The sequence below is a fragment of the Chrysemys picta genome, chromosome 20 (assembly GCF_011386835.1).
Source record: "Chrysemys picta bellii isolate R12L10 chromosome 20, ASM1138683v2, whole genome shotgun sequence".
NCBI classification, from domain to species: Eukaryota; Metazoa; Chordata; order Testudines; family Emydidae; genus Chrysemys; species Chrysemys picta.
The window spans coordinates 137853-163102 of NC_088810.1; the positions used below are offsets into that span (position 1 = coordinate 137853).

At 58.6% G+C, this 25250-nt stretch overlaps 3 protein-coding genes and 1 long non-coding RNA gene across 15 annotated transcripts; 1 reads left to right on the plus strand and 3 right to left on the minus strand.

Moving 5' to 3' along the window:
* Positions 1–232: 232 nt before the first annotated feature.
* APOE (apolipoprotein E) lies at positions 233–4096 on the minus strand. Of its 2 annotated transcripts, none has more exons than XM_005289485.5 (4): positions 3997–4096; positions 3426–3482; positions 1796–1946; positions 233–1347 (listed from the first exon to the last, which is right to left on the minus strand). In XM_005289485.5, the coding sequence occupies exons 2-4, from the start codon at positions 3466–3468 to the stop codon at positions 714–716; spliced, it is 828 nt and encodes a 275-aa protein (XP_005289542.2). In that variant the 5' UTR covers positions 3469–3482; positions 3997–4096; the 3' UTR covers positions 233–713. The 2 variants fall into 2 exon arrangements, with proteins under 2 accessions (XP_005289542.2, XP_065430179.1); XM_065574107.1 differs by having other exon boundaries at positions 3931–4028.
* Positions 4097–10771: 6675 nt separating this feature from the next.
* Positions 10772–15919, plus strand: LOC112060915 (uncharacterized). 2 transcript variants are annotated; one of them, XM_024113098.3, is made up of 4 exons: positions 10772–10846; positions 11333–11393; positions 14726–14864; positions 15320–15919. In XM_024113098.3, exons 1-4 carry the CDS (start codon positions 10787–10789, stop codon positions 15783–15785), a joined length of 726 nt encoding a protein of 241 aa, XP_023968866.2. In that variant the 5' UTR covers positions 10772–10786; the 3' UTR covers positions 15786–15919. The 2 variants fall into 2 exon arrangements, with proteins under 2 accessions (XP_023968866.2, XP_065430180.1); XM_065574108.1 differs by lacking the exon at positions 10772–10846 and adding an exon at positions 11194–11238.
* Positions 11215–17137, minus strand: LOC122172220 (uncharacterized). Its single transcript, XR_010594056.1, has 3 exons — positions 16927–17137; positions 13992–14252; positions 11215–12079 (listed from the first exon to the last, which is right to left on the minus strand). It is a non-coding gene; the product is annotated as an uncharacterized LOC122172220 (long non-coding RNA).
* Positions 17138–20029: 2892 nt separating this feature from the next.
* LOC101938898 (apolipoprotein A-I-like) lies at positions 20030–24589 on the minus strand. 10 transcript variants are annotated; one of them, XM_065574745.1, is made up of 6 exons: positions 23999–24104; positions 23330–23389; positions 22373–22435; positions 21389–21524; positions 20264–20630; positions 20030–20196 (listed from the first exon to the last, which is right to left on the minus strand). In XM_065574745.1, exons 1-5 carry the CDS (start codon positions 24087–24089, stop codon positions 20297–20299), a joined length of 684 nt encoding a protein of 227 aa, XP_065430817.1. In that variant the 5' UTR covers positions 24090–24104; the 3' UTR covers positions 20030–20196; positions 20264–20296. The 10 variants fall into 10 exon arrangements, with proteins under 10 accessions (XP_065430817.1, XP_065430822.1, XP_023968870.2 ...); XM_065574750.1 differs by lacking the exon at positions 23999–24104 and adding an exon at positions 24513–24589 and having other exon boundaries at positions 20030–20630; XM_024113102.3 differs by lacking the exon at positions 23999–24104 and adding an exon at positions 24197–24351 and having other exon boundaries at positions 20030–20630.
* Positions 24590–25250: the final 661 nt, after the last annotated feature.

Below are 25250 nucleotides of genomic sequence, written 5' to 3' on the forward strand. Positions count from 1 at the left end.
AGCCTAGACAGTGGACGGCAGCAAGGGGGCCAGATCAGACAATTCTGAATGGAGCAGTGCAATATGGGATAGCAATGGGAGGACTTCTTGCACCTGTGGCCCATGGAACAATGCCAGTTGGCCAGGATCTGGCCCCATTGACTTCAGTGGAGCTACGGCTGATTTACAGCAGCTGGGGATCTGAATGTGTGTGTCTCATAAATTTAGGTCATAAAGAAGAAAAGACCCCTGGTACCTTGTGCCCAAAGCAGGAATTTATTTAGTTTCAGGTGAAAGCACTGGTGAACACAGGAGATCTAACAGCAAGGATCGGATAGGAGCATCACGTTCAGCTGTGGTTAGAGAGGGGAGAATGGGATGGGCGGAGGTTATCCCCTCTCATGTCTCCAGGGCGTGCACAAAAGCAGTTCAGGGCCAGATTCATGGGCATCATTTCCACCAGTCCCAAGTGTGAGCGCAGGATCAGAGTGGCAATGTCTATACACTGGGGCTCGTGGACAGGGACAATGAAGATCTGGGCCCCTGCGGGAGGTCTGGAGTGGGCTTAGTAGGTGAAGTGACTCATGCCTGTTCGCTCCAGGAGTCACAGACCTCCGTGGCTAGCTTGGTGTTAGTGGGCAGGGCTGTACTGTGGGAGACCTGGGAATGCAGGCCCCTGGATTGCCAGGGCTCTGGGCTGTCAGGGGGCCACAGTGTGGGGTGAGCAGGGGCTGTTACAGCTGGAGTTTCCCTTGCAGCTTCTCCACCAGGCCCTGTAACTGGGCACGGACATCCTGCAGGAAGGGTGCAAACCACTGGCGGACCTGCTCAGCAGCCTGGTCTAGGGAGCTCTGCACCTCCTCCGCCTTCTCCTGCAGGTGCCCGTGCAGCTCCTGGGCCCGGGTGCCCAGGCTCTCGCGCACCTTCTGGCTCTGCTCACCCATGGCCTGGCTCAGGGCTTCCAGACGCTGCTGTCCCTTGTCACGGATGCTGTCGATTAGTGGCTGCAGGCCCTGGCGCACAGCATTCACCTGCTGGTCAGTGTGGGCCTGCACCTCACCGGCATAGGCGGCCATCTTGCGGCGCAGCTCCTCAGTGTCTTTGCCCAGACGCTTGCGCAGCTTGCGCAGGTACATGCCAACTCGGGCCCGCACCTCCTCCAGGTTCTGGTTGAACATCAAGCGCACGTCGCCCGTGTACTGCACCACCCGGCCCTTGGCCTCCTCCATGTCGGCCCGCAGCTTCCCCGTCAGCGCCTCCACCTCGCTGCCCAGGCGCTGCTGGGCCTCCTGGGCGTAGGGGCCGAACCGGGTCCGCAGCTCTTCTCTGTACACCTCCACTTCAGCCATGGTGTCGGTGATCAGCCCGCTGGGGAGGGACCGGGGAGTCAGAGCCGGGGCGTCTTGGCTTGCACCCCCCCACCCCGGCCATGGGATCTATGATGAGCCCATGCAGGGCTGTGGTGATACCCATCCAAACCCCACTCTCCATCAGGGCACTGAGGGCTCCCCAAAGATCCCCACATCACCCCCTCTGTGCCCCATGTTGTGGCCCTTGGCTGGGCATCCCCCCATATGCTGCTTTAGGAATGCTCCCCACCCGCCATTACGGCAAAGCGGCAGCAACACCCACAGGGGTGGTGTGCACCAGCCAAACATGGTGCTTCTCAGCACAGCCTGGCACCCGGCACTTAGCCAAAGCCCGGCATTTCCCCAGCAGAGATATCATCCTCTCCAGGGGGACACAGGCCCCTGCTGCTTTGTGTCCTTGCCCCACCCATCTTCACCCACAGACGCTGAGCCGCAGGGTCACTCACTCCAGTTCCTTGCTGAGCTGGGAGCTCTTGATCTGGGCGGTCACGTTGTCCGCGGCATGTCCCACCTTGGAAAGGTAGTTCCAGAAGACGCTCACGGCCTCTTCCCACTTAGTCTTGGGCTCATCCTGGACGAGCGGGTTGGCCTGGCAGCCTGGAGGGGCAGAGTTTGCAGGTCAAGAGTCGAGTCTGACCTCCTGTGTAACCCAGGCCATTGTGGCCCCGGAGCCACATGGGGGGGTCAGACCCAGTGTCCATCTAACCCAGCCTCGTATCCCTGGCTGGCCCTGCACAGACTGACTGAGATCAGGGCCCCCCATCATGCCGGGCGCTGCACAGACCCCCACCGAGATCCGGGGCCCCGTCATGCCGGGCGCTGCACAGACCCCCACCGAGATCGGGGGCCCCGTCATGCCGGGCGCTGCACAGACCCCCACCGAGATCGGGGGCCCCGTCATGCCGGGCGCTGCACAGACCCCCACCGAGATCGGGGGCCCCGTCATGCCGGGCGCTGCACAGACCCCCACCGAGATCGGTGGCCCCGTCATGCCGGGCGCTGCACAGACCCCCACCAAGATCAGGGCCCCCATCATGCCGGGCGCTGCACAGACCCCCACCGAGATCGGGGGCCCCGTCATGCCGGGCGCTGCACAGACCCCCACCGAGATCGGGGGCCCCGTCATGCCGGGCGCTGCACAGACCCCCACCGAGATCGGGGGCCCCGTCATGCCGGGCGCTGCACAGACCCCCACCGAGATCGGGGGCCCCGTCATGCCGGGCGCTGCACAGACCCCCACCGAGATCGGGGGCCCCGTCATGCCGGGCGCTGCACAGACCCCCACCGAGATCGGGGGCCCCGTCATGCCGGGCGCTGCACAGACCCCCACCGAGATCGGGGGCCCCGTCATGCCGGGCGCTGCACAGACCCCCACCGAGATCGGGGACCTCGTTGTGCCAGGCATTGTACAAAACACAGTAGGAGACAGTCCCTCCCCGAAAGGGTTTACCAGTCAAACGAGACCAGACAAGCTGTGTGAGGCACAAGCCATGGAAGGGTTGGGGCTGTGTCCTCACAGCAAGAGGTGGTGTTTTTACAGTGCAATAACTAACACACAATAGGGATCGCCAGCCTGCTGTACGATCCTGTTGGAGACAAGGCACCTGGATTGGTTACCAGGAGGTAGCTAGGCAGGTCAGCGCTGCACCCTGCTGCTGGTTGATCTCATGGTAAAATTACAGGCTTGGCTTGGCCTTTACTGCCTGATGGTAACAGTTGATAGTAACAGCTAACATGGGTTGGTTCTCCCATTGGAAAACACACCTGCTTTTGACAGTGAAGACAAAGCCTAAGTGACTCACCCAGGGTCATGGGCAAGTCAGCAGCAGAGCTAGGGATAGAACCCAGGATTCCTGGCTCCCAGCACTAACCCACCAGTCCCCACTCCCCTCCCAGAGCTGGGGATAGAAACCAGCAGTCCCCAGGCAGGACCCCTACCCACTGGGGTATTTACACCGTGGTGCGTGAAAGGGGAACCAGTCCCCATGACTCCAATGGGGTTACTCCTGATCGACATCCCAAGGGGAGTTTCCAACCCTGCCCTGGTGGGGGAGATGAACTGAACGAGCCATTTACCTGCCAGCAGGGTTGCCCCGAGCAGCACAATCCAAACCTTCATGGCTGCAGCTTTGCCTGCAGGGAGAGAAGGAAGGGGCTGGGGTGAATGAGGGCAGGGAGGGTGAGACCTAACACCCCCCATCGGTCCCCCACAGGGGATACAAGCTAGGGTGCACAGCATGTGGGAAGCCAGGTCCATCTGCTAGGCCAACCACCCCTGTCCCTGGGAAAGCCCTTACCCCTCTGGGCTGCATCCACTCTACCCCTAATCCTGCCCCTCAGCCCTCACCTCTGGTCTGCCCCCCCCATCCATCCTCCACTCCTCTGGGCTGCACCCTGCCTGCCCCAAAGCCTGTACCTTTCCAGCCTCCTCGAGGCTGCAACCCCCAGGCCCTCCCACTGCTACCACTGCCCCTCACCCTTCTCCTCTGGGCTGCACCCCACCGGCCCCAAAGCCTGCCCCTCACCAGCCTCCTCACGGCTCCAATCCGCAGCCCCTCCCACCACTACCACTGCCCCTCACCCTTCTCCTCTGGGCTGCACCACCCGTTACTCCTTAGGGTGTATCTCCATTGCCCCCTGCCCTCACCTCTGCTGGGCTCCTAGTCCCTGGCTCTAAAGTGCCACCAGCCCCACTCGCTGCCTTAAATACCCACGGGGCGGGGGGGGGGGGGAGGGGAGGGGAGGACAGAGCCGGCGCAAACTCGCCAATTCAGCTGGAGGGGGCGAAGGTTACTCCCCCCCACCCCCCTCGCATGGGGCCGGACAGCTTCCCCTTCGGAGAAAGTGTTAACCCTCTGCTTGCCGGGGAGGAGGAGGGAGACAGACAGACACATCTCTTCCCCTCGCCCTGCGCAGTCTGCCCCACCCCGCCGGGTCTAGGACTCCTATCTCCCCGGCGAGCGGACCCCCCACAGGGAGCGGTGCAGGAGGGAGAGGAGAGAGGGCCCCCACTCTCAGGGACAGACACCGGGGGCACTAGCCCCCATCAGCATTTTTGTCCTGTTTGCAAAGGAGAATACAAAGTGTCCAAGTGTCACAGGCTGGGGCTGGGGGTGGGGGCTGAGACTTGGGGGGACGGGGCGCTGAGATCTGGGGCTGAGGCGGTGTGGGTGGGGTGCCGAGACCTCGTGCTGGGGTGTGTGTGCAGAGACCTTGTGCCCTGTATGTGTGTGTATGGGGGGGGGGGGATGCCGAGACCTTCTTTCATGTGGTCGGGGGCATGCTGAGACCTCTTGCTGTGTGTGTGTGTGTGTGTCTGTGTGTCTGTGTGTATGGGGGCGGTGCCAAGACCTGGGGGGGGGGGGCTGCTGAGACCTCATGCTGGATTGGGGGGGATGCTGAGACCTCATGCTGGATTGCAGGGGCACTGAGACTTCATGCTGGATTGGGGGGGACGCTGAGACCTCATGCTGGATTGCGGGGGCACTGAGACTTCATACTGGATTGCGGGGGCACTGAGACTTCATGCTGGCTGTGAGGGGGGTGACTTATGAAATCTCAAGAAAAGCCAGACTGTGGTGCTGCTGCTGTTTGGGAGATCTGCTCCTCCCCCCAATGCGTCTTCGTGGTCCAGCAGATAGAGGGGACCCTTCTCCACGTGTGGGGCCCCAGTGCTTTGGGAAAGGTTGGAAGGACTGGGCCGCCTGAGGCCCCATAAGACTGGGAGCTTTCTGAGCCGGTAGCCACACGCACTGCTCGTGCCAGAGGCCCTCGTAGGGTGGGGGTCCTGCTCAGCTCATTAGCATGCGTGTACGCTCTTTGGATTTTTTCGGTAATGCTTTTACCTTAAGCTGAATGTTGGCTGCTTACAAAGAGCTGGGTAGCACTGTAGGAATCCCTGTGCTACCCAGCTCTGAAGGGAAAGCAAGCAGGTGTGCTAGGCAGCTGGCTTTGTGGGGGAATGGGGTGAAGGCAGGGAGCTGTGCACCCTGGGAATCTCCTGCTCAGAGGGGAGCGAGGTGGGTCTCCATTCAGAATGGAAACGGCCAGGACATCCACTTGCAATTGCCCTGCACTGTGACAGAGAGTGCCCTTCCCTCCACCCCCTACTGCCACACTGGGGTCAGCACTGACTGAGACAGGAGAGCACCCCCTCCGGAGCCACCTCGCTGGAGCATCCGAACCAACACTGACTGCCCGGGAACAGCGACCCACTCCCTGAGTGTGTCTCCCATTCAAACGCTGACCCAGGGTAACCCTGCGTAGCAGTGCGAGCCAGGTTCAGGGTGATGCCGTCACGGTGCGCAGTGACATTGGCAAAATGACTTCAGGGTTTGTTTTTCCAAACAGATAAACAGAAAATTGGTTTCCAGACCCACCTGGCTGGGACTGCCTTGGGGCTGTAATTATGTAATAGAAGCTTATTTGCATAACAAAGGCTGATTCTATATTAAATGCTGTTGGTTTCTGGGTTAGAGGTTTGTGCAGGAGCCTGGAATAACACAGTTGAACTTGCCTCTTCCTGTCCACGAGGGATTATTACATGCAGTGTCAGGCGGTCTGAAATCAGGCTCTATCGCTGGATGCCCCAACGTGGCACCCTCCCGGTTTGCTGGGAAGAAAACGACAGGCCAGTAAATATCTCCAGCTGCAAAGTGGGAGGGAAGGTCCCTGAGGCTGCAGTTTGCTGTCAGTACCGCCCTGTGGCCTGGGCCTTATCTGCTGCCAGTTGACCTCTGCGCGGAGCCCCAGCGCTGTCGTGTCAGCAGAGGACTCTGCTTGTGATCATAGATCACTGGGCTCCAACCTCTGCACATTCCTCTGTGGTGTGGAGCCAGGATTTCCAGCTCTTTCACTTGAACTCCTCACCCCTTTCCAGACCCCCTTGTTAAACTGCATTCCTCATCCAGCTGCAGCCTCATCTCCTTCCCGCATTCCCCATCCCCCTTAGGTTTCCCCACATGACTGCAAATCCTCTGCTAGTGTCAACAACCCCCCTTCCCTGGCAACATGGATTCCCTGTGCCCAAGTGGAGAGGAGAGAAGACAATAAACCAGAGAATGTGTTTTGTAGCATAGAGTGAAAGTTACAGATGCAGGCATTATATCTGTAACTTTCACTCTATGCATCTGAAGAAGTGAGGTTTTTACCCACGAAGGCTTATGCCCAAATAAATCTGTTAGTCTTTAAGGTGCCACTAGACTCTTTGTTGTTTTTGTAGATACAGACTAACACGGCTACCCCCTGATACTTGTTTTGTAGCATGTTTCACTCACAGATCTTGGGGGGGGCACCAGTTGGCATCTCCACCCCCATTTTAAAAGGGTGAGTCTGTCGAGTGGCAGACAGGAGTTGTGACTCGCTCAGTCACACAGCAGCCAGATTCCCAAGTCTCCCCTGCTTCCCCCCCAGAGCCAGAGGCAGAACCCAGGAGTCCTGTCTCCGGTCCCTATCCCTACTCTAACTCACTAGACCCCACGCCCCTCCCAGAACCCAGGAGTCCTGACTGCCAGTCACCAGCCTTCTAACCACTAGCCCCCATGCCCTTCCCAGAGCTAGGAGCCCTGACTCCCAGCATCTTGTGCCAGGTTCTGCAAAGCCACACAGGGTAACTCTACACTGCAGCTGGGACGGAGGGTGCTTCCCAGTACAAGTAGACAGACAAACCCTAGCTCTGCTGGAGCTAGTGCACCAAAAATAGCCTTGTGGGCTCTGTGGCACAGACAGTGGCTTGGGCTAGCTACCCAAGTACTAGCCTGAGCCGCTGCTTGTGCTGCTAGTGCGTTAGCTTGAGCACAGCTAGCAGGTGTCTGGCTACCCATGCTGGGAAGCACCCTCCCAGCTGCAGCATAGACACACTGAAGGTCCCTGGCCCTGCCTAAAAGAGTTTAAAATCCCAATATGGGGAGGCGAAACTGAGGCCCAGGAAGGGGAAAGGACTAGCAGGTCAGTGGCAAAGCTGGGTAATAGGTCTCCTGGCTCTGAGGCTGGTGCCCAACCCACTGCCTCTATACCACATTTTCTGAGGTCCCAGTTCCAAAGTCCAGACACTTGTGGGGGCCTGAGCCCAGCTCCGGCAGCAGCGACGGATTTCTGCCCTGGGTTCCAAGCTGGAGGCAATTTGGGAGAACCCCGGAGCTGAGCTCAGCGGTCCCAGTAAACAAGTCAGCAAGGATGATTCATAGTGAGGAGCGATCATGAGACCCGATCAGAGCGGGAGGGAGAGGGGCCTGCAGTGAGGCCGCCAGTGGCATGTGCATTGCGTTAGTGTTTGCCTGGTGTTATTATCCTTATAGTTCTGTGTTACTGGTAGTGCAGGAACCCCAGCCATGTGGCAGGCATTACAGTGCAGACACAGAACGGTCCCTGAGCCAGTGAAAAGGGGCTGCAAGAGAGGCAATAGAGAGCTAGCGACGGTCACCTTCTCACCTTTTACTCATTGGCCGAGCTTGCGAAGACCTGATGCGTGACTTGGTGGTATTTCCATGTCTGTCTGTTACAGGGTCACTTTTGAACATTGCACCCAATCACTTCCAAAATTTCTGGGCATTTCTAGGCATGGATGGAAAATTGGAAAAGTGAAAAGCGTGGGGGGGGCGGCATGGGGGAGAAACGGGGAAGACATGAAGCTCCTGACATCTGAATAGCAAAGCCAAGGCTTAAGCCTCTGCAACTGGCTGTAGATTGAACAGCTGGTTGGTGGTACCATTAACTCCTTCCAGCATAACAAAACCCCCGCCCAGGGCCCAGCATCCCAATAGCATGGAACATGGTGACACTTGGATGAATTATTTTCCAGACAAATGATGATGGTGGAGAGCAGGAAGGGTGGCACGCACACAGCCCTTGCACTTGGGGGAGAATGCGGGACCCTGGCGTGGGAGGAGGGGAGAATGGAGGTCTCACAGAAGCCCTGCCAGGCAGGCAATGGGTAGAGATACGGGGTGACCCTGAAATAGAGGGGGCTGCAAGGATGGCACTTAGAGGCATGGGGGGGAGGAATGGAAAGACGCAAGGAAGCCCTGAGGGGGCAATGAATTCAGCTGATACAAGCGACAGTGTTTGACTGTCTCTTATTATTATTTTTAATAGGTGAATTATGGTAGCACCAAGGAGCTTCCTCATGCACCGGGACCCCGTGTGCCTAGCGCTGTACATTAGGTGTATTACGGTAGCACCGGGACCCCGTGGGCTAGCGCTGTACATTAGGTGTATTACGGTAGCACCGGGACCCCGTGGGCTAGCGCTGTACATTAGGTGTATTACGGTAGCACCGGGACCCCGTGTGCCTAGCGCTGTACATTAGGTGTATTACGGTAGCACCGGGACCCCGTGTGCCTAGCGCTGTACATTAGGTGTATTACGGTAGCACCGGGACCCCGTGTGCCTAGCGCTGTACATTAGGTGTATTACGGTAGCACCGGGACCCCGTGTGCCTAGCGCTGTACATTAGGTGTATTACGGTAGCACCGGGACCCCGTGTGCCTAGCGCTGTACATTAGGTGTATTACGGTAGCACCGGGACCCCGTGTGCCTAGCGCTGTACATTAGGTGTATTACGGTAGCACCGGGACCCCGTGTGCCTAGCGCTGTACATTAGGTGTATTACGGTAGCACCGGGACCCCGTGTGCCTAGCGCTGTACATTAGGTGTATTACGGTAGCACCGGGACCCCGTGTGCCTAGCGCTGTACATTAGGTGTATTACGGTAGCACCGGGACCCCGTGTGGCTAGCGCTGTACATTAGGTGTATTACGGTAGCACCGGGACCCCGTGTGGCTAGCGCTGTACATTAGGTGTATTACGGTAGCACCGGGACCCCGTGTGGCTAGCGCTGTACATTAGGTGTATTACGGTAGCACCGGGACCCCGTGGCCTAGCGCTGTACATTAGGTGTATTACGGTAGCACCGGGACCCCGTGGCCTAGCGCTGTACATTAGGTGTATTACGGTAGCACCGGGACCCCGTGTGCCTAGCGCTGTACATTAGGTGTATTACGGTAGCACCGGGACCCCGTGGGCTAGCGCTGTACATTAGGTGTATTACGGTAGCACCGGGACCCCGTGGGCTAGCGCTGTACATTAGGTGTATTACGGTAGCACCGGGACCCCGTGGGCTAGCGCTGTACATTAGGTGTATTACGGTAGCACCGGGACCCCGTGGGCTAGCGCTGTACATTAGGTGTATTACGGTAGCACCGGGACCCCGTGGCCTAGCGCTGTACATTAGGTGTATTACGGTAGCACCGGGACCCCGTGGCCTAGCGCTGTACATTAGGTGTATTACGGTAGCACCGGGACCCCGTGTGCCTAGCGCTGTACATTAGGTGTATTACGGTAGCACCGGGACCCCGTGTGCCTAGCGCTGTACATTAGGTGTATTACGGTAGCACCGGGACCCCGTGGGCTAGCGCTGTACGTTAGGTGTATTACGGTAGCACCGGGACCCCGTGGGCTAGCGCTGTACAAACATAGCACCGGAGGACAGTCCCTGCCCCGCAGAGTTTACAGTACATGACAAGGGACAGCGAATGGAAACAGCCGGACAAGGAGACAATGAGACAGTAGGGGTCAACATGACAGGCTGCAGTCTGGGCCTGGCCGGTGTCATTTGTAGGCCTCATCGGGAAGGCGAGTGCTGAGGAGGGATGTGAAGGTGGTTGAGACTTGCTTTGTGAGTGTTTATAGGGCACGCCTCCCCCATGGGAGGGGCCCATGGCAGAAAGCACCAGGGACGTGCTTAGAATTAGGACAGGCGGGTGATGGAAGTGGACAGCACAGGCCCATGGCGGTGGGGACTGATGTTCTGATACTGACAGGTAGGGTGAAGCTAGGACGTGGAAGGCCGTGAAAGTGAAAAGAAATAGCTTATGCTTGGTATTGTTATGCTGAGAGAAACTGGGGACTGCACGGGTCACAGACCTCTGAAACTGGGTGTGAACTCACCTTCAATTAATATAACTGTTAGGGTACATTAATTACCAGCCCCCACACCTAAAACCAAGGCGCTGTGAACCCCCTAGAGAGTTTTAAACTGGATGGGGAAAGGGCCTTTGGCCGAGCCCTGGTCTACATGCTGAACTTACGTTAGTCTAATTACATCACTCAGGGGTGTGGAAAAGCCGAACGAAGCAGTTATACTGACCGAACTCCCCCTGCAGACAGCGTTATGTCGATGGGAGAGCTTCTCCTGTGGACATAGCTACCGCCTCTCGGGGAGGTGGAGTACCTACACAGGTGGGAGAAGCGCTGCCGCCCACATACATAGTGTCTTCACTACACGCTTCAGCGGTGCAGCTGCAGTGCTTGAAGTGCAGACAAGCTCTGAGTATTGTTTGGGGTTTTCATTCCTCCTGCTAGTGCTAGTTTGCAGAAGCAGGACTTTGTACCCTCGGTGAATAAACAAGGCTGCGTTCAAGACAATATCGGACTCCATCATGAATTTGTACGGCCAGCTGGGACATCGCCAGGGCCCCGAACTTGGATTAGCTGCTTGGGTCAGAGGTGTAACACGACCATAGAGAAGAGGAGCCAGCCAGAGCGGAGAGAGAGCCCATTGTTTTGGCCAAAAGAACATGATCTTTGCAGCAGGCAGCATCCTGCATGGATATGAGTGGGGCCAGACTGCATTTGTCAGGCCAGAGAGAGATGATGAGCTTTAGCTGTGGGGATGGAGAGAAACAGTCTCAGCCCACCAAAGCTTATGCTCAGATAAATGTGTTAGTCTCTAGGGTGCCACAAGTCCTCCTGTTCTTTTAGTCTCAGATCAGGGCTTTCTGGGCAGCACCAGCCCAGGCAGTTTCATTTCGGGGGCTGGGAGCCCAAAGCCCTACCCCCCACTGGACTGTAGACAGAGCTCATGGCCAGGTCATGTGGGGATGGTGCTGAGGTTAATGAGTGACAGGAGGAGGCGGGGGTGACAGGGCTGTTACCCCATCCACTCCCCCTTGTCTCTAACTTGTCTCTTTCCTCCATTCTGCCAGGTTCTCCGGGAAACTCCCAGCATGAAGCTTCTCACTGCTGTCCTGTTCCTGGCCGTGCTAGGTGAGTGTGTCTCGGTGCAGCCCCACGCCTGCCCCATTGGGCGCTGGCTGACAGTGTGTGTGGGGATCCCTCTGCCTGGAAGCCAGGTCTTTTGGGCACCCTCTCCCACAGGAATCAACTTTGACTTTCCAAGTGGAAACCACTAAAGTACCTGATAGAGACTCGGTCACAGGAGCGGGGGAGAGGGGGAGGGAATGCAGCTTGGATTTGGGGGGAGCAGGAAACATGAATTAGAAACAGTGTAGCCGACTGAGCCTTTCCCAGCTCTGGGAACACCCTGCTTTGCTAAGCATTCAGCGAGGTGCTCTGTTTACTGGGTCCCGATCCATTCAATCAGGCAGAGTGCTGGCTGGGGAGTCTCAGGACTTGTCTACATTGGATGTTTCTGGCACTGGTCTAACCCTTTAGTGTGTAAAACAGTTTGCATCCGGTGTAAGACACATCCAGCTCAGAACTGTGGTGTGCCTCACGGGTGTGAACGCTGGCTGACTGGAACACTGTCAAGGCAGCGGAAAAATCCACACACACACACACACACACACACACACCCCCGCGGTATAAACACTTTGCACTGGTGTAAAAAGGATATTGGAGAATCGGTGGGGGCTCAAAGACGGGCAATGAGAGGGAGTCAGGGTCTGGGGAAATGCCCTGGGAGGACAGGATGAAAACACTGGGCGTGTTGTCTAAAAAGGAGACAGATAAAAGGGGATGTGATAAACATATTGTTCCCTTCTACAAGAGGCAGACAATATCTCTCTGGCAAGGCCCCAAATCGATGGTAAGAGTCAGGTCTCGTTTTTGGTACAATCCTGTTGATTTACAGAGAATGGGCACAGAATTCCTTTCCCCTGAACACAGCAGGAACATACAACAGCAGGTGGTTTCCTTTTCCAGAAATCCAAGCTTGCCTCTCCACCAGCTCTGTGCTCCAAGGAGCCCTAGCTCTGTTCCCTCCCAGGCCAATGCTCACAACAGCGTCTCTCCCTGTCTGCCAGCTTTGTGCCTTTGATACACACAGACATACACAGCTGCTGCCAGCCAGTGCCCCATCCCCTGCGTTTGAAATCAGTCACTAGGGAAACCCCTTGGCCCACACGGCTAAGCTTCTGCTCAGGCCTTGCCCTTCTGGTGAGTGCCTTGGGCAGTGGCTTCTCTGGTATCAGTTCTCACTACAAAAAGGGATATTTAATTGCTCTTTCTGTCAGTTTGGATGAATCAGAGAACTGAACCCTGGAAGGCACCTTAAGAGTTCATCTAGTGCAGCCCGCTGTTCCGAGGCAACTCCAAGTAAACCTAGAGCTCACCAGTGCTAAATAGAGTGAACAGTTACCTCCTATGTCTTACATAGCACACTCCTATTAATACACCCCAGAATGATATAAACCTTTTTTGCAGCTGCATCACATTGTTGGCTCATATTCAATTTGTGATCCACTCTAACCCCCAGATCCTTTTCAGTAGTACTACTGCCTAGCCAGTTATTCCCCATTTTGTTGTTGTTCTTTTCCTTCCTAAATTAAGTACTTTGCACTTGCCTTTATTGAATTTAATCATGATAAATTGGAGAATTGGACAGAAATCAACAAGGTCGTTTTGAATTCTAATCCTGTCCTCCAAAGTGCTTGCAACCCCTCCCAGCTTGGTGTCATCTGCAAATGTTTAAGCATATTACCCACTCCATTCTCCAAGTCATTAATGATAATATTGACTAGTACTGAACCCAGGACAGACCCCTTTGGGACCCCACTGGGACCCTTTGGAACCCCACTGGGACCCTATGGGACCCCTTCCAGTTTGACAAGTGCCTCATTGATAACTACCCTTTGAGGGTGATCTTTCAGCCACTTTTGCACCCACCTAATAGCAATTTCCTCTAGACCACACTTCCCTGGTTTGCTTCTGAGAATGTCACATGGGACTGTATCAAAAGCCTTATGAAAAAATCAAGCTATAATCACAGCTACAGCTTCCCCTCTGGCCACTAGCCCAGTAACCCTGACAAAGAAGGAACTGTCTGGGCATGATTTCTTCTTGACAAATCTCTGTTGGCTATTTCCTAGAACCGTGGTTCGCAACGTTTTTTTTTCACGGACCACTTGAAAATTGCTGAGGGTCTCGGCGGACCACTTAATGCTCTTTTCAAATGTCGTTTGTACCATTAGCTAACTATTGTAAAGCACTTTGGATAAAAGCGCTATATAAAAATAAACTTAATTTTTTTTGTTCTACAGATAAAATAACACAACTCATATTTTCACATCCGTAGTCTTACCTTTCTAAGGCGATAGATGTGCCCTCTCTGCCCTGCTGCGGCAGCCCCCAAGTTGGGGCTGGGAAGGGTGGGGAGGTCTCAGGAGCCACGCAGCCCCCGAGCTGGGGCTGGGAAGGAGGGGGTCTCTCCCCACCACACCAGCCCCCGAGCTGAGGTTGGAAAAGACGGATGTCTCTCCCCGGCAGCCGCAGCCCTGGAGCTGGGGAAAGTCGCCTTTCTCTGGTGGCCGCAGCCCTGCATGTCCCAAATTCCTCACACCCCCTTTTCTGACCCCACTGCCCCCTCCCACCTACCCCCCATTCTCCCCAAGGCCACCCCCTCACCTTACATGTGTGTCTTCTCCAGGGTCCAGGCACCTAATTAGTGGAGCTTGCTCAGCAGGGTGAAGGGTGCTCAGGGAACTCATCTCCAATAAGCAGGTCTGTGATCGACTGCAGGGGATCAGGATACTCTGTTCCCCCAGCTCCTACCCTTAGGACGGGGGACAGTCAATGGCAGTGCAGGTGATGAATTCAGAACCAGTGAAACGACTGTCACGGGAAGTTGCTGATGCCAAGATCTTCACAGGATTCACAGAGGCGTTTCTATGGATAACGGGAGTATCCAGAATGACCATAGTTAGAGATTTGGGAGGCGCATAAACCCGGCTGCCCCAGTGCTAACTATTAGGGTGAGGAGGAAAAATACCCACATCTGCTACTGAGGGGTTCTTGCACATTCCCCTGAACCACTGGGTGCCAGCTTCTAGATACTGGCCTTGACAAACCATGGGGCTGATCCAGTCTGCCAATCCCAGTGTCCCAGTGCCTTATCAGGAGTCTGTGGCAAAGCTGGGATAGAAGCCAGGAGTCCGGGCTCCCAGCCCCTCTGCAGTAACCACTAGACCCCATTCCCCTCCCAGAGCTGGTTGGAACCCAGGAGTCTTAAGCCGCATCCCAGTGCAGTTAACATGTGCCCCTCCTTCCAGGGAGCGGTAGCTCAGTGGGTCTCTCCAGGCCAGGGCAGCCCTGGGGCCTGCAGTGACACTGTCTCACTGGGGATCCCTTTCCTTTCCCAGGCTCCAAGGCCTCTCCCCTCAGCAAGGAACCCACGCCAAGGCTGGACCAGGTTGCAGACGCCATCGAACGTAACTTGGAGCAACTTATCAGAATGACCGTGGAGCTGATCGAGAAATCCGAGCTGGGCCAGGAGATCGAGTGAGGCGCCTGCCCTGACTTGGAGGCAGGGTTTGGGAGCCCCCCTTCCATGCCAGGGACCCAGAGTAGAGGGGTTAGAGTCACCCCTGACTGCAGGACCCACACCTCTGCTTCTGGGCCCAGCAAGCCCCCCGAGCTCAGCAGGGATTGGCCTGGCCAACCCCAGGGACGCTGGCAATTCAGCAACGGGTGCAGAATTGTGTCCATTATTTGGCATGGCAGGGCCCGATGCCGCTGGGACCTGGGGGCTGGGGCCAGATCAAAGCCAGCAACACTGGGGGTGGGGAGGACCCATATCACATTCCCAACCCCCATGAGCCAGCCAGTCCTCCTGCCCTGGGATCACATTCCCGTCCCAGACACCTCCCAATCCAGCCAATCCTTCTGCCTTGGGGTCAGACAGAGCCAGCAGCCCAGAGGGTGAGTCACTCTAAGCTGCTTCCCTTTCTTTGCAGGGAGTGGAAACTCTATTGGAAAATTAATAACTTCTTTGATGACCTAAACCGTAAGGTGCCCCCCAAGGCCCAGGAGCAGCTGAGGAACCTGAGCAGGCCGGTGGAAGAAAGTGTGACAATGCTGTGGGAACTGGAGAGGAAGGTGCAGCCCTACATGAACCAGCTGCGTGATGTCCTGGTGTCCTACACCGAGGGGCCGCTGGAGATGGTGGAGCACTACAGCAAGACCCTGCTTGGTAGCCAGGCGTACAGCAACGTCCCGTCTCGGGTGGAGCTGCAGGAGCAGCTGGGCTCCTATGCCCAGGAGCTGGGGCTGCAGGAGTTCGAGCGCAGTCTGGCAGCCTACACCAGGGACCTGCACCGGAAGCTCAGCCCCTATGCTGAGGACTTGCATGGCTGGCTGAACTCCCGCTGGGACGCCTTCATGCAATGTTTCAGTGAAGAGACCGGTGGGGGTGCCTCATAGGCCCTGTCCATACCTGGAGCCCAAGGCGATCCCCCAGGATTGAGGGGGACAGCTCCGCTATAAGGCACCCCGCAGCAGGCTCCCTGCCCCATACAGCCGTCCATCGCTCAATAAACCAGCTGTTTAATCATGCAGTGATGTGTGGTCCTGCTGCATCTCTGGGGAAGGGGGCTTGGGGTGTCAATCCCCCCACAGCGCAGGAGGTCACCAGCCCTGTGGAGGGGCATGGCGCCAATTACCCACTCCCCACAAACTGCTCAACCTCCCCCCCAATGCTCCCCCTAAACCATCCCCCCTTAAACATGCCCCACCCCTGTGCTCCCTTTAAACTGCCCCACCCCAGAGCATCCCCCAGCTTACATTCTAAACTGCTCTCGCTCCATCTCTTCCCCTACACTGCACCACCCTGGCCCATAGGCGTGGGAACTGGGGATGCAGGGCGTGATGCAGCACCCCCAGGTTTTGCATGGGGTCCCAACCACTGGCCCCATACCTGGGGCTCTGCTCCCAGTCCCAGCTGTGGTCCCAGCCTCAGCCCCCCCACCCCTCCCGGAGCCACAGCCCAGTCCTGGTCCCAGCTCTGGGGAGAGGGGACACGGACAGAGATAAGGGGGGGTGAAAAGTAAAAAATTTGGGCTTTCAGCACCCCCACTGTAAAAAGCGTTCCAGGGCCACTATGTCAAGTTCTGCACAGAGCTGTAGCAACAAGTCCCCACTTCCCAAGGAGCTCCCTCAAGTTCAGTAACAGCCCTATCGCCGCCCCTTTTAACGTGCCCCCCGCCCTCCCGGGGAGATGTTGCCGTTCAGAGGGAAAGTAAGGCCCGATAGCCCCTGTGAACATGTGAGCCCTTGCTCTGCTCACTCCAGCGTTAATGAGCTCCCCTGGAGAAGGCTGGGGGCGGGAATGAGACACTCAGGCTGGCTGGGCCAAGGAGGAGGCAGGAAGCCCCGCGAGAGGGATCAGCGCCAATACCGGATTGATAATGGCGCCGGGCCCATGGTCGAAAGGGGCCCCGGCGCGCTCTCCTCCGCCCCCCTGGCGCACTCTCCTGTGGGGTCAGAGCTTGATGCTGCGGCTCCGTGGCAGCCTCTGCTGGCACCCTGGCTCCTGCCCCGCCACTTTCCCCAGCGTGCTACGTACGTCTTGCCGGGGGGAGCCGCAGCACGCAGCTCCGAGTCCGGGGGGGGAGGAGGCCTGTCCCCCACCTCTTTCCCCAGCGGGCTACGTCCCCCCCCCTTCCCCGGGCGCTGGTCAGTTGGATCAGCCTTGCAGGCAGGAGGGGGGCAAGGAGGAGCGAGCCGCAGCACGCCACTCCGGGGAGGAGGAGAAGACAAGCCAGGGTGAGGCCTAGGGGAAGGGGCTGGAATTGGGGCATACCCCCTCCAGCCCCCTGCGTGAGCACACCCCCGACCCCAGCCCACCCCGCAGCCCCCTGCCCACCCTAACCCCTGCACCCCCCTCCTGAGCCCCTGGCCCTGCCCTGACCCTGCACTCCCCTCACACCTCCTCAGCACCCCCTCACACACGGATTGTCTGTGGTGCCTGGGAGCAGGGGGGGCAGAGGGACTTGTCAGTGCTGGCTGCCATGCCCCCTGCCAGTGGGAATGCCAAGAAACTACCTCCCTGCACTCCGGGGAGGGGAGGGGGTGCCGCCCAGTTTGGGGGGAAAGGGGCAGTTGTGGGGCAAGTCCGGGTGCAATGGGGGAGCTGGCGGTGACTCCGTGTGAGGGGTGTAGGAGAAGCAGGGTGTTAAGGTGGGGGTTGGTGGGGCAGGGGGCAGAGGGCAGAGGGAGGGAGGGAGGGGAGAGTCTGGGTTGAAGGTGGGGGTTGGCTCAGTGTGTGTGTGTGTGTGTCTGTGTGTGTAGAAGGAGGGTAGTAGAAGAGAGGGAGGTGACAGCCCTGAGGTGAAAGTGGGTAGGGAGTGGGCAATAGCAGGGAGATTGAGGAGAGCCTTTGTTAGGGGGTTAGTTGTGTGGGATGGGGACAGTAGGAGGGATGGGAGGAGAGCCCAGGTGTGAAGATTGGGGTAGGAACTTGAGGCTGGATTGTGGTAGCCTTTGTAGTAAAGTGTGTGTATTTCAGTGGCCCTTTTTCTCTGCAAAAGATGGGCACCAGCAATTTTCCTCCCCACCCCAAAGGTTTGTAAACATTATTGTACCAAAGCAGAGAATGCAGCTTTCAAAAAATGTATTTAGGAAACATAACTTTGGGTGGAGGAGGTGGTGGGGAGATGCAGGTGCGACACCACTGACTGCTGCAGCCGGGATTAATATGGCTCATAAGTGTGTTAATTAAGCACTTGTGTTCAGGGTCCTAAGCAGGCCCTGAGTGTTTAAAGAAAAAAACAAAAAAACTAACAAACAACCCCCCCCCCACACACACACACAAACCAAATTCAGTGGTGTTCTGCGTACATTGGTGTTAGCCCAGTTTGTTCTCTATGGGCTGAGTGGCAGTCTCAGTTTGGCTTCAAACATCTTATTTTGTTTTTGAATAAATGTTTTCATTCCCATCCCGGCAATACCACATTTACTATGGCATCAATGGTGCTATCATGCTAGGACCATATCTGGAAGGGGTTCATCACAACCACATGGGGGCCCACCAATATGTTTGGCGCCGGGCCCACAAAAAGTTGATCCAGTAACACAGAGGCCTCAAGGGAGGGCCTGGGGAGAGGGCCGAGAAGTGTGCTTGGTGCTGTCTGGGCTGGCGCATGGGGATTGTTGTAGAAATGGAGGAGGGCACTTAAAATAAAAGGGGGTAGTGAAGGCACAACCCCGGGTGTCCGTGCAGTGTCCCACAGAGGAGCCACGTCCTGTGACACCCCCCGCCCCCAGCCTCCATCCCCCGCCCTTGGGCAGGCTTAGCACTGGAGCCCCCAGGATGTAAAAGGTGCCATATTCCCTCCCCTGCATCAGCCAGTCCCCATCCTTCTGACAGCTCAGCGCCCGCGCCGCCTAGAGGGAAAAGGCCTATGTCCCATTCCCTGCCACCCTGAGCCAGCCACTTCCCTGCCCCTGGGCTGGATCAGAGCTGGTGGCCCATTCCCCATCCCACCTATGCCACTGGCAGCAATGATCGCCCCACCCCCACCCCCGCCCCCCGAAGGATGCCTGAACAGCAGAGTCACTGTTAGCAGGGCAATCTCGCCCCCTGCCCACAGACCCTCGGATTTGCAAAGTTAAAGGGAAAAAATGTCATGACAGAGTAGCCCCGCCCCACACTGTTGCCTGAAGGGTGCTGCGCACACCCACGCGGGAGCAGGACTGCCAACAGCCTCTAGTCACGGTGGTGCCTTAAATAAAGGTCCCGACAGCCCTCTGCACCCGGTGCTCCCTGCTGCCAGGTAACTATTGTGGTGTTTGATGTGCCCAATGGCCAACCAGAGCCAGAAGCCCTTTCTGTTCAGCCAGCCTCCCACCAGCAGCTAAACACCCCTCCTGTACCCCAATTCCCTGCCCCAGCCCTGAGCCCCTGCCCAGAGCCTGCATCCCGCACCCTCAACCCCCTGCCCCAGCCCTTAGCCCCCTCCAGCACCCAAACTCTCTCCCAGAGCTTGCACCCCTCACCCCCTCCTGCACCCCAAACCCCAGGCTCAGCCTGGAGCCCCCTTCCACACTCCGAATCCCTCGACCCCAGCCCAGATCCAGGGCGGGGCAGGGCAGGGCAAGGGTGTTTGGGTTTCTGTGATTAGACAGTTGGCAACTCTAGCGCCAGGGGCCCTGTGCTGCAGAGCGGGGTGTATGTGTGGGGGGCTCAGTAGGAGGCGCTCCCCCCTCACAGGCAGTGCTGGCTCCAATGCAGTGCTGGGGACCTGTGCTGCAGAGCAGTGGGGAGGCTCAGTGGGGGGGGGGCTCCCGCTCACAGGCAGTGCCAGCCCCAGTGGGCCTGCACTGCAGACAGCATGGTGAGGAAAGTTGGTGAGTAACACTGGGCAGAGCTGTTTATCGGGAGGTCACAGCAGGGCAGGGATAGCACAAGCCCTAGGGGAGAGGCTTACGGGGATCATCGTGGGGGGAGTTTCGAAGGGGAAAGGCCCCACCCAGGAGACGGCCCTATTTCCCCCTGTCACATGTCCATGATCATGCCCCTGGCTTGCGCCCCACCCGTCGCTTGGCTAAGAGCCCGTTCTCCCTCACGGAGCGGGGCTGCACGACCCTGCCTGGGGCAAAGCCCCGAGCTGGATTATAAGAGCTGCTCCCCTCCCCCAGGGATCCAGCAGCAGCAGCAGCACAGGGGGTGATTAATCAGCAGGTGGTTTATTGAGCTCCTGGGAGGTTGTTACAGACACAGGGAGTGACTAGGGGTGATGGGACAGGGACCCTGGGCATGTCAGGGGCCCTTAGAGAGGAGGCTGCCCCCTCTCGAGCACCTGTGACCCCTGAAGGCTCCGTGCATGGATGGGGTCTGTGCTCCCAGTCCCATGGGCTCCATGGATGGATGGGGTCTGTGTCTCACCCCTCGCCCGCCTGGCTCTGTGTTCCCATCTCCCACCAGCGCCGGCCCCTCACTGGAAGTGCTGCAGGAAGGAGGCCCAGAGGGAGTCCAGCCGCCCCTGCAGGTCCTGGGCGTAGGGACCCAGCTGGCTGTGCAGCTGCTCCAGCAGCCCCTCGGCATAGGGTGCCAGCCCAGCCTGCAGCTCCTCCACGCTCTTCTGCAGCTCCGCGATGGATGGCTGCACCTTCTGGTTCAGCTCCCGCAGGTCCCCGGAAACCTTCTGCACCAGCAGGTCCGTGTCCTTGCTCAGCTTGGCCACCAGCTCCTGGGCCACAGCGGGCAGCTGCTTCTGCACCTCTGTGCCATAGCTGTAGGCAGCCAACAGGCTGTGGCTGACGCGGCTGCTGTGGGGACGGGGGAGCGGATGAGAAGGGAATGGGGGACAGGGCCTTGCCCCTCTATGGGGCTCTGGCTCCGATCCAGCCCCAGGGTCGGGGGGAATGGCTGGCCCAGGGGAATGGGGGACATGGGGCCTTGCCCCTCTATGGGGCTCTGGCTCCGATCCAGCCCCAGGGTCGGGAGGACTGGCTGGCCCAGGGGAATGGGGGACAGGGCCTTGCCCCTCTATGGGGCTCTGGCTCCGATCCAGCCCCAGGGTCGGGGGGAATGGCTGGCCCAGGGGAATGGGGGACATGGGGCCTTGCCCCTCTATGGGGCTCTGGCTCCGATCCAGCCCCAGGGTCGGGGGGACTGGCTGGCCCAGGGGAATGGGGGACATGGGGCCTTGCCCCTCTATGGGGCTCTAGCTCTGATCTGGCCCTAGGCGGGGGTCTGGTTGACTCAGAGGGGTGGGGAATGAGACACGGAGGCCTTTCCCTTCTATAGGCTCTGGCTCCGATCCAGCCCCAGGGCAGGGGACTGGCGACTCAGAGGGGTGGCCGGGTGGGGACACGGGGCCCTGTCATCCTGGACATGGGCTCAGTTCTGACTCAGAGGATCCCGGTGAGGGCCGGGGTTTGCTGAGCCCGGAAGCCGAGGTGTGGGGGCTGCAGTCAGGGGGGCGACTAACCTCCCCCATCTGCTCTGGGTCCATGGGGAGGATGGGAGGAGCTACCAGCCCGCAAGGTAGGGCTCCCCCCACAAGTCAGTGCCGGGTTCTCACTTGATCTCCCGGCCCAGCTCAGATTTATGGATCAGCTCCTTGATTTTCTCGGCTTTTGCCACGTACTCCCAGAAGGCTTCCCGGACCTGCTCCAACCTCGGTGTGGGCTCATCGCTGAGGAGAGAGGCCTGGCTGCCTGTGGGGTGACAGAAATCCCCAGCAAGACCCTGTCATTGGAGGCTGCAGACCCACCCTGGGGAGACTCAGAGATGGGACTCTACAGAGCTACCTTGCTCTGCAAGGAGGGGCCAGGGCTCAGGATTCCTGGGCCAATTCCAGGCTCTGCAATCGACTCCCCATGTGGCTTTATGAGAGTCACTTTGGGAAATTTTCAGTTTCTTATTGGAAATCAGGAGCCCCCACCACGCCGGGGGCCGCCCTGACCCCGGCCGAGCCCGGGGCTCCCCACCGCGCTGGGGGCCGCCCTGGCCCCGGGGCTCCCTACTGCGCCAGGGGCCTCCCTGACCCCGGCTGAGCCCGGGGCTCCCCACCACGCCGGGGGCCGCCCTGACCCCGGCCGAGCCTGGGGCTCCCTACTGCGCCGGGGGCCGCCCTAACCCCGGCCGATCCCGGGGCTCCCCACCGCGCCGGGGGCCGCCCTGATCCCGGCCGAGCCCAGGGCTCCCCACCGCGCCGGGTGCTGCACACACACAGTGAGAGATGGCCGCTGCCCTAATAGAGACAGGCCGGATTATTCTCCGTATTTTACAGATGGGAGCTGAGGCCCAGAGAGATTCAGGGGCATCTCCAGGGCTACCCAGGGAGTCTGCAGCAGAGCAGGGAACTGAACCAAGAAGTCCTGAGCCCCAGCCCAGTGTATTTACCACAAGTCCCAGCTCCCAATTCTCTCCCTGCGTGCGTGGGCTCTAGATGTGTCTGTGGGCTCGAGGCCGCTGGGTAACTAAGTGTAGGGTCCCAGGCAGAGGATCCCTTATGGGGCTTCCCTAGTGGGGCAGGGGCAGGCCTGCACCAAGATGCACTCACCTGCCAGGACGGCCAGCGTCAGGACGAGAGCGAAACGCTTCATGCTGGGAGCTCCCTGAGACCCTGGTGCGATGGAGGAAAGAAGGTTAGAGCAGAGGGGGAGCAGACTGGGATGGGGGTTCTGACGGCCCAGCCGCCAGCACCTCCTGTCACGCGTTACCCTCGCACCTGGTCACAAGCTCTTTCTGCCATCCTAGTCCAGTGCTGGAGGCGACTGCGGGGAATCCCTGGCTGCAGCCCCTGGGCTCGGGCAGGAGGGGAAACAGAGTCAGTCCCGGGGGGGTGGTGGGCAGTGAATAATTGAACCAAAAGCTCTGCAGCCTTGATTAGAATCATTGGGGGGGGGGGGGTTAATCGATCATAGCTGGGTTTAGACATGGGGTTTGGGGGGTCTTTCAAAAGTGTTGCTTTAAAATCTTTCCAGGGGCCTTCTCCCACCCAACAGTTCCTTGTAAATCTGGGGTCACAAGGACCCAGAGGGAACCACCCCCCTGCCTGGGGGTGAAAGCAGCTCTCTCTGCTGGGGCTGGCCTTGGTCACCGGGCACCATTTATACCTGTGCAAAGGGCAAAATGCCATGCCCCGGGATGGCAGCATTCTACCCTGATGCAAACAACAGTGTGGGGTGAACTGGGCACTCGGGTGCCAGGATGCCCAGAAAGCGCGGCCCCCGATTAGGCACCAAAATAAGTGTCTGGCTTTTCAGGAAGGCCCGTAGCATGCGAGGGGCTGAGCAGTTTGGGATCCGCAGCCCCTTGTATTGCCAGCGCTGAAGAACAGGGTGGCTCTGCCCGGACAGCCTGAGCCCCAGTTTGAGGGACCCACCCCACCACGAGGTGCCGTTCTCCGCACAAACCAACAGCATTTATATCCTGCCTGAGTCCAGCAGCGACTCCATGAGACCTGCGCCAAGCAGCCAAGCTACTCAGCCCCTCTCCAAGCTGTGGCTGGCCTTACCTTGCTCTGCCGGCTGCCAGGTCCCTGTCTCCTGCAGTAGGCCCTCCTGCCGCACTGCACCTGGTACCCAGGGACAGACAATAACCACAGAGAATTCCCTCTTATCTCCTCTCAAGGCCTGGCCACCCCCTGGCACAGGGCTGCAGGGGCAGCCAGTCAGAGCAGAGTGCTAAGGCGTGGGGCGTACCTCTGCTAGGTTTGTAATCCAGGGCGACATCCTTGGAGCCCCGTCCTGCCCCCAGACTGAGCCTAGCCTGGCTATGGGAGTAGAGCAGCTGCCCCCAGCCAAGTCATCCTGGGCCAGATTCTCTGCTGGTGTAAACTGGCCCAGCTTCACTGAAGTCCAGTGTCCATCCGGAGAGAATGGGAATGACAGATCTTAAAGTACCGTCATGCTTAAACCCACTGGTCCCCACTCCCAGCCCAGAGCCAGGGCGAGAACCCAGGAGTCCTGGCTCCCAGCCCCTCCCCCAGTAACCACTACATTCCATCAGCTGGTCTCAGGGTTGCATGGGGGGGTGGGAATCTGTCACTGCCCCCACTGTGGGGGGACAGACTCCTAGCCTTTCCCATTGGCTTGTCCCGCCACAGCCAGCTCTCCGCCCCTCCCCTCCCCTCTCCTTCCTCACTCCACCACCCCCACCCCCCGTCTCCCCCCCCCCCACCTGCCTGGGACCTTATCACAAAGTGTCCTTTGGTTCCCTCCTGGCCCATCCACTTCACCCTCCAACGTGGCACTGAAACAGCCTGGCCTGGTCATAGTCCACCAGGCCCAGCTCACAGGAGCGGCCGGCGCAGTGCCAAGGCTGCGGCATTATGGCCACATCGAGGCAGCAAGGAGCAGGGATGGCTGATCCTGGCCCCCACCTTCGTGGCCTGCGTCACTGGCCAGGCACAACATGCGGGCTGAGGCCCCATCCATTTCACTCGATTGCAGATGTTTTGGGGTCCCCCAAGCTCAGGGCCCTGGTACAAGTGTCTCCTCCTTCCCCCATTAGCCCTGGCCACCCCTCTCCTGCCGCAGCGCTGGCCCTGCCTTATCACAGACTGTCTGACCCAGCGCTGAGTCTCACTTTGTGACCCCAGTGGGGCCGGGGCACTCAGCACACTCCACCCCCAGCCTGGAGCAGGGATACAGGGCTTTACCCGCCAGTAACCTCCCCGCGCCGCCCACTCAGCTCACGGGGGAGTCACGGCTGGGCCATGTTCTCCAGGCTCAGTGGGTCAAAGTGCTGCAGCAGGGAGGAGCAAGGCCGGCTGGCTCTGGGGAGCTGGGCTGAGCCGGCAGTGCAGGGAGAGATACAGGCAGGGGGCGGGCTGCACAGCTGCCCTGTGCCCCTCTCACTTCCCTTTCCCGGCTCCGCCAAGAGGGGCAAGGCTGGCTGGTTACACAACCGGCGACAGGATGTGGTTACTGGAGGGTGCATGGGGTGACTGCTCTCCTGTCAGCAGCATGTTTCCGCAGCCCTCCCAGAGGTTCTCCCACCCGCTGCCTCCTTGGCATTCCTGTCTGCGCCGGACAATCTGTACCAAGGCAGCGCAGCCCAGCGTGGTACAGGGCCAGGGGTGCTAGTGCCATTGCGGCTTTGCCTGCTGCTGTGAGAGGCTTGGCCCGAGGGCCAGGACCCTCTGCTGTAATTGGAGCAAACCCCCAGTGCCTTTTTTGAACAGGGTTCAAAACAGAACTAGACACATTCATGGAGGATCGGTCCATCAATGGCTATTAGCCAGGATGGGCAGGGATGGTGTCCTTAGCCTCTGTTTGCCAGGAGCTGGGAATGGGTGACAGGGGATGATCACTGGATGTTACCTGTTCTGTTCATTCCCTCTGGGGCACCTGGCATTGGCCACTGTCGGAAGACAGGACACTGGGCTAGATGGACCCTTGGTCTGACCCAGTGTGGCCATTCTTAGGACTGAT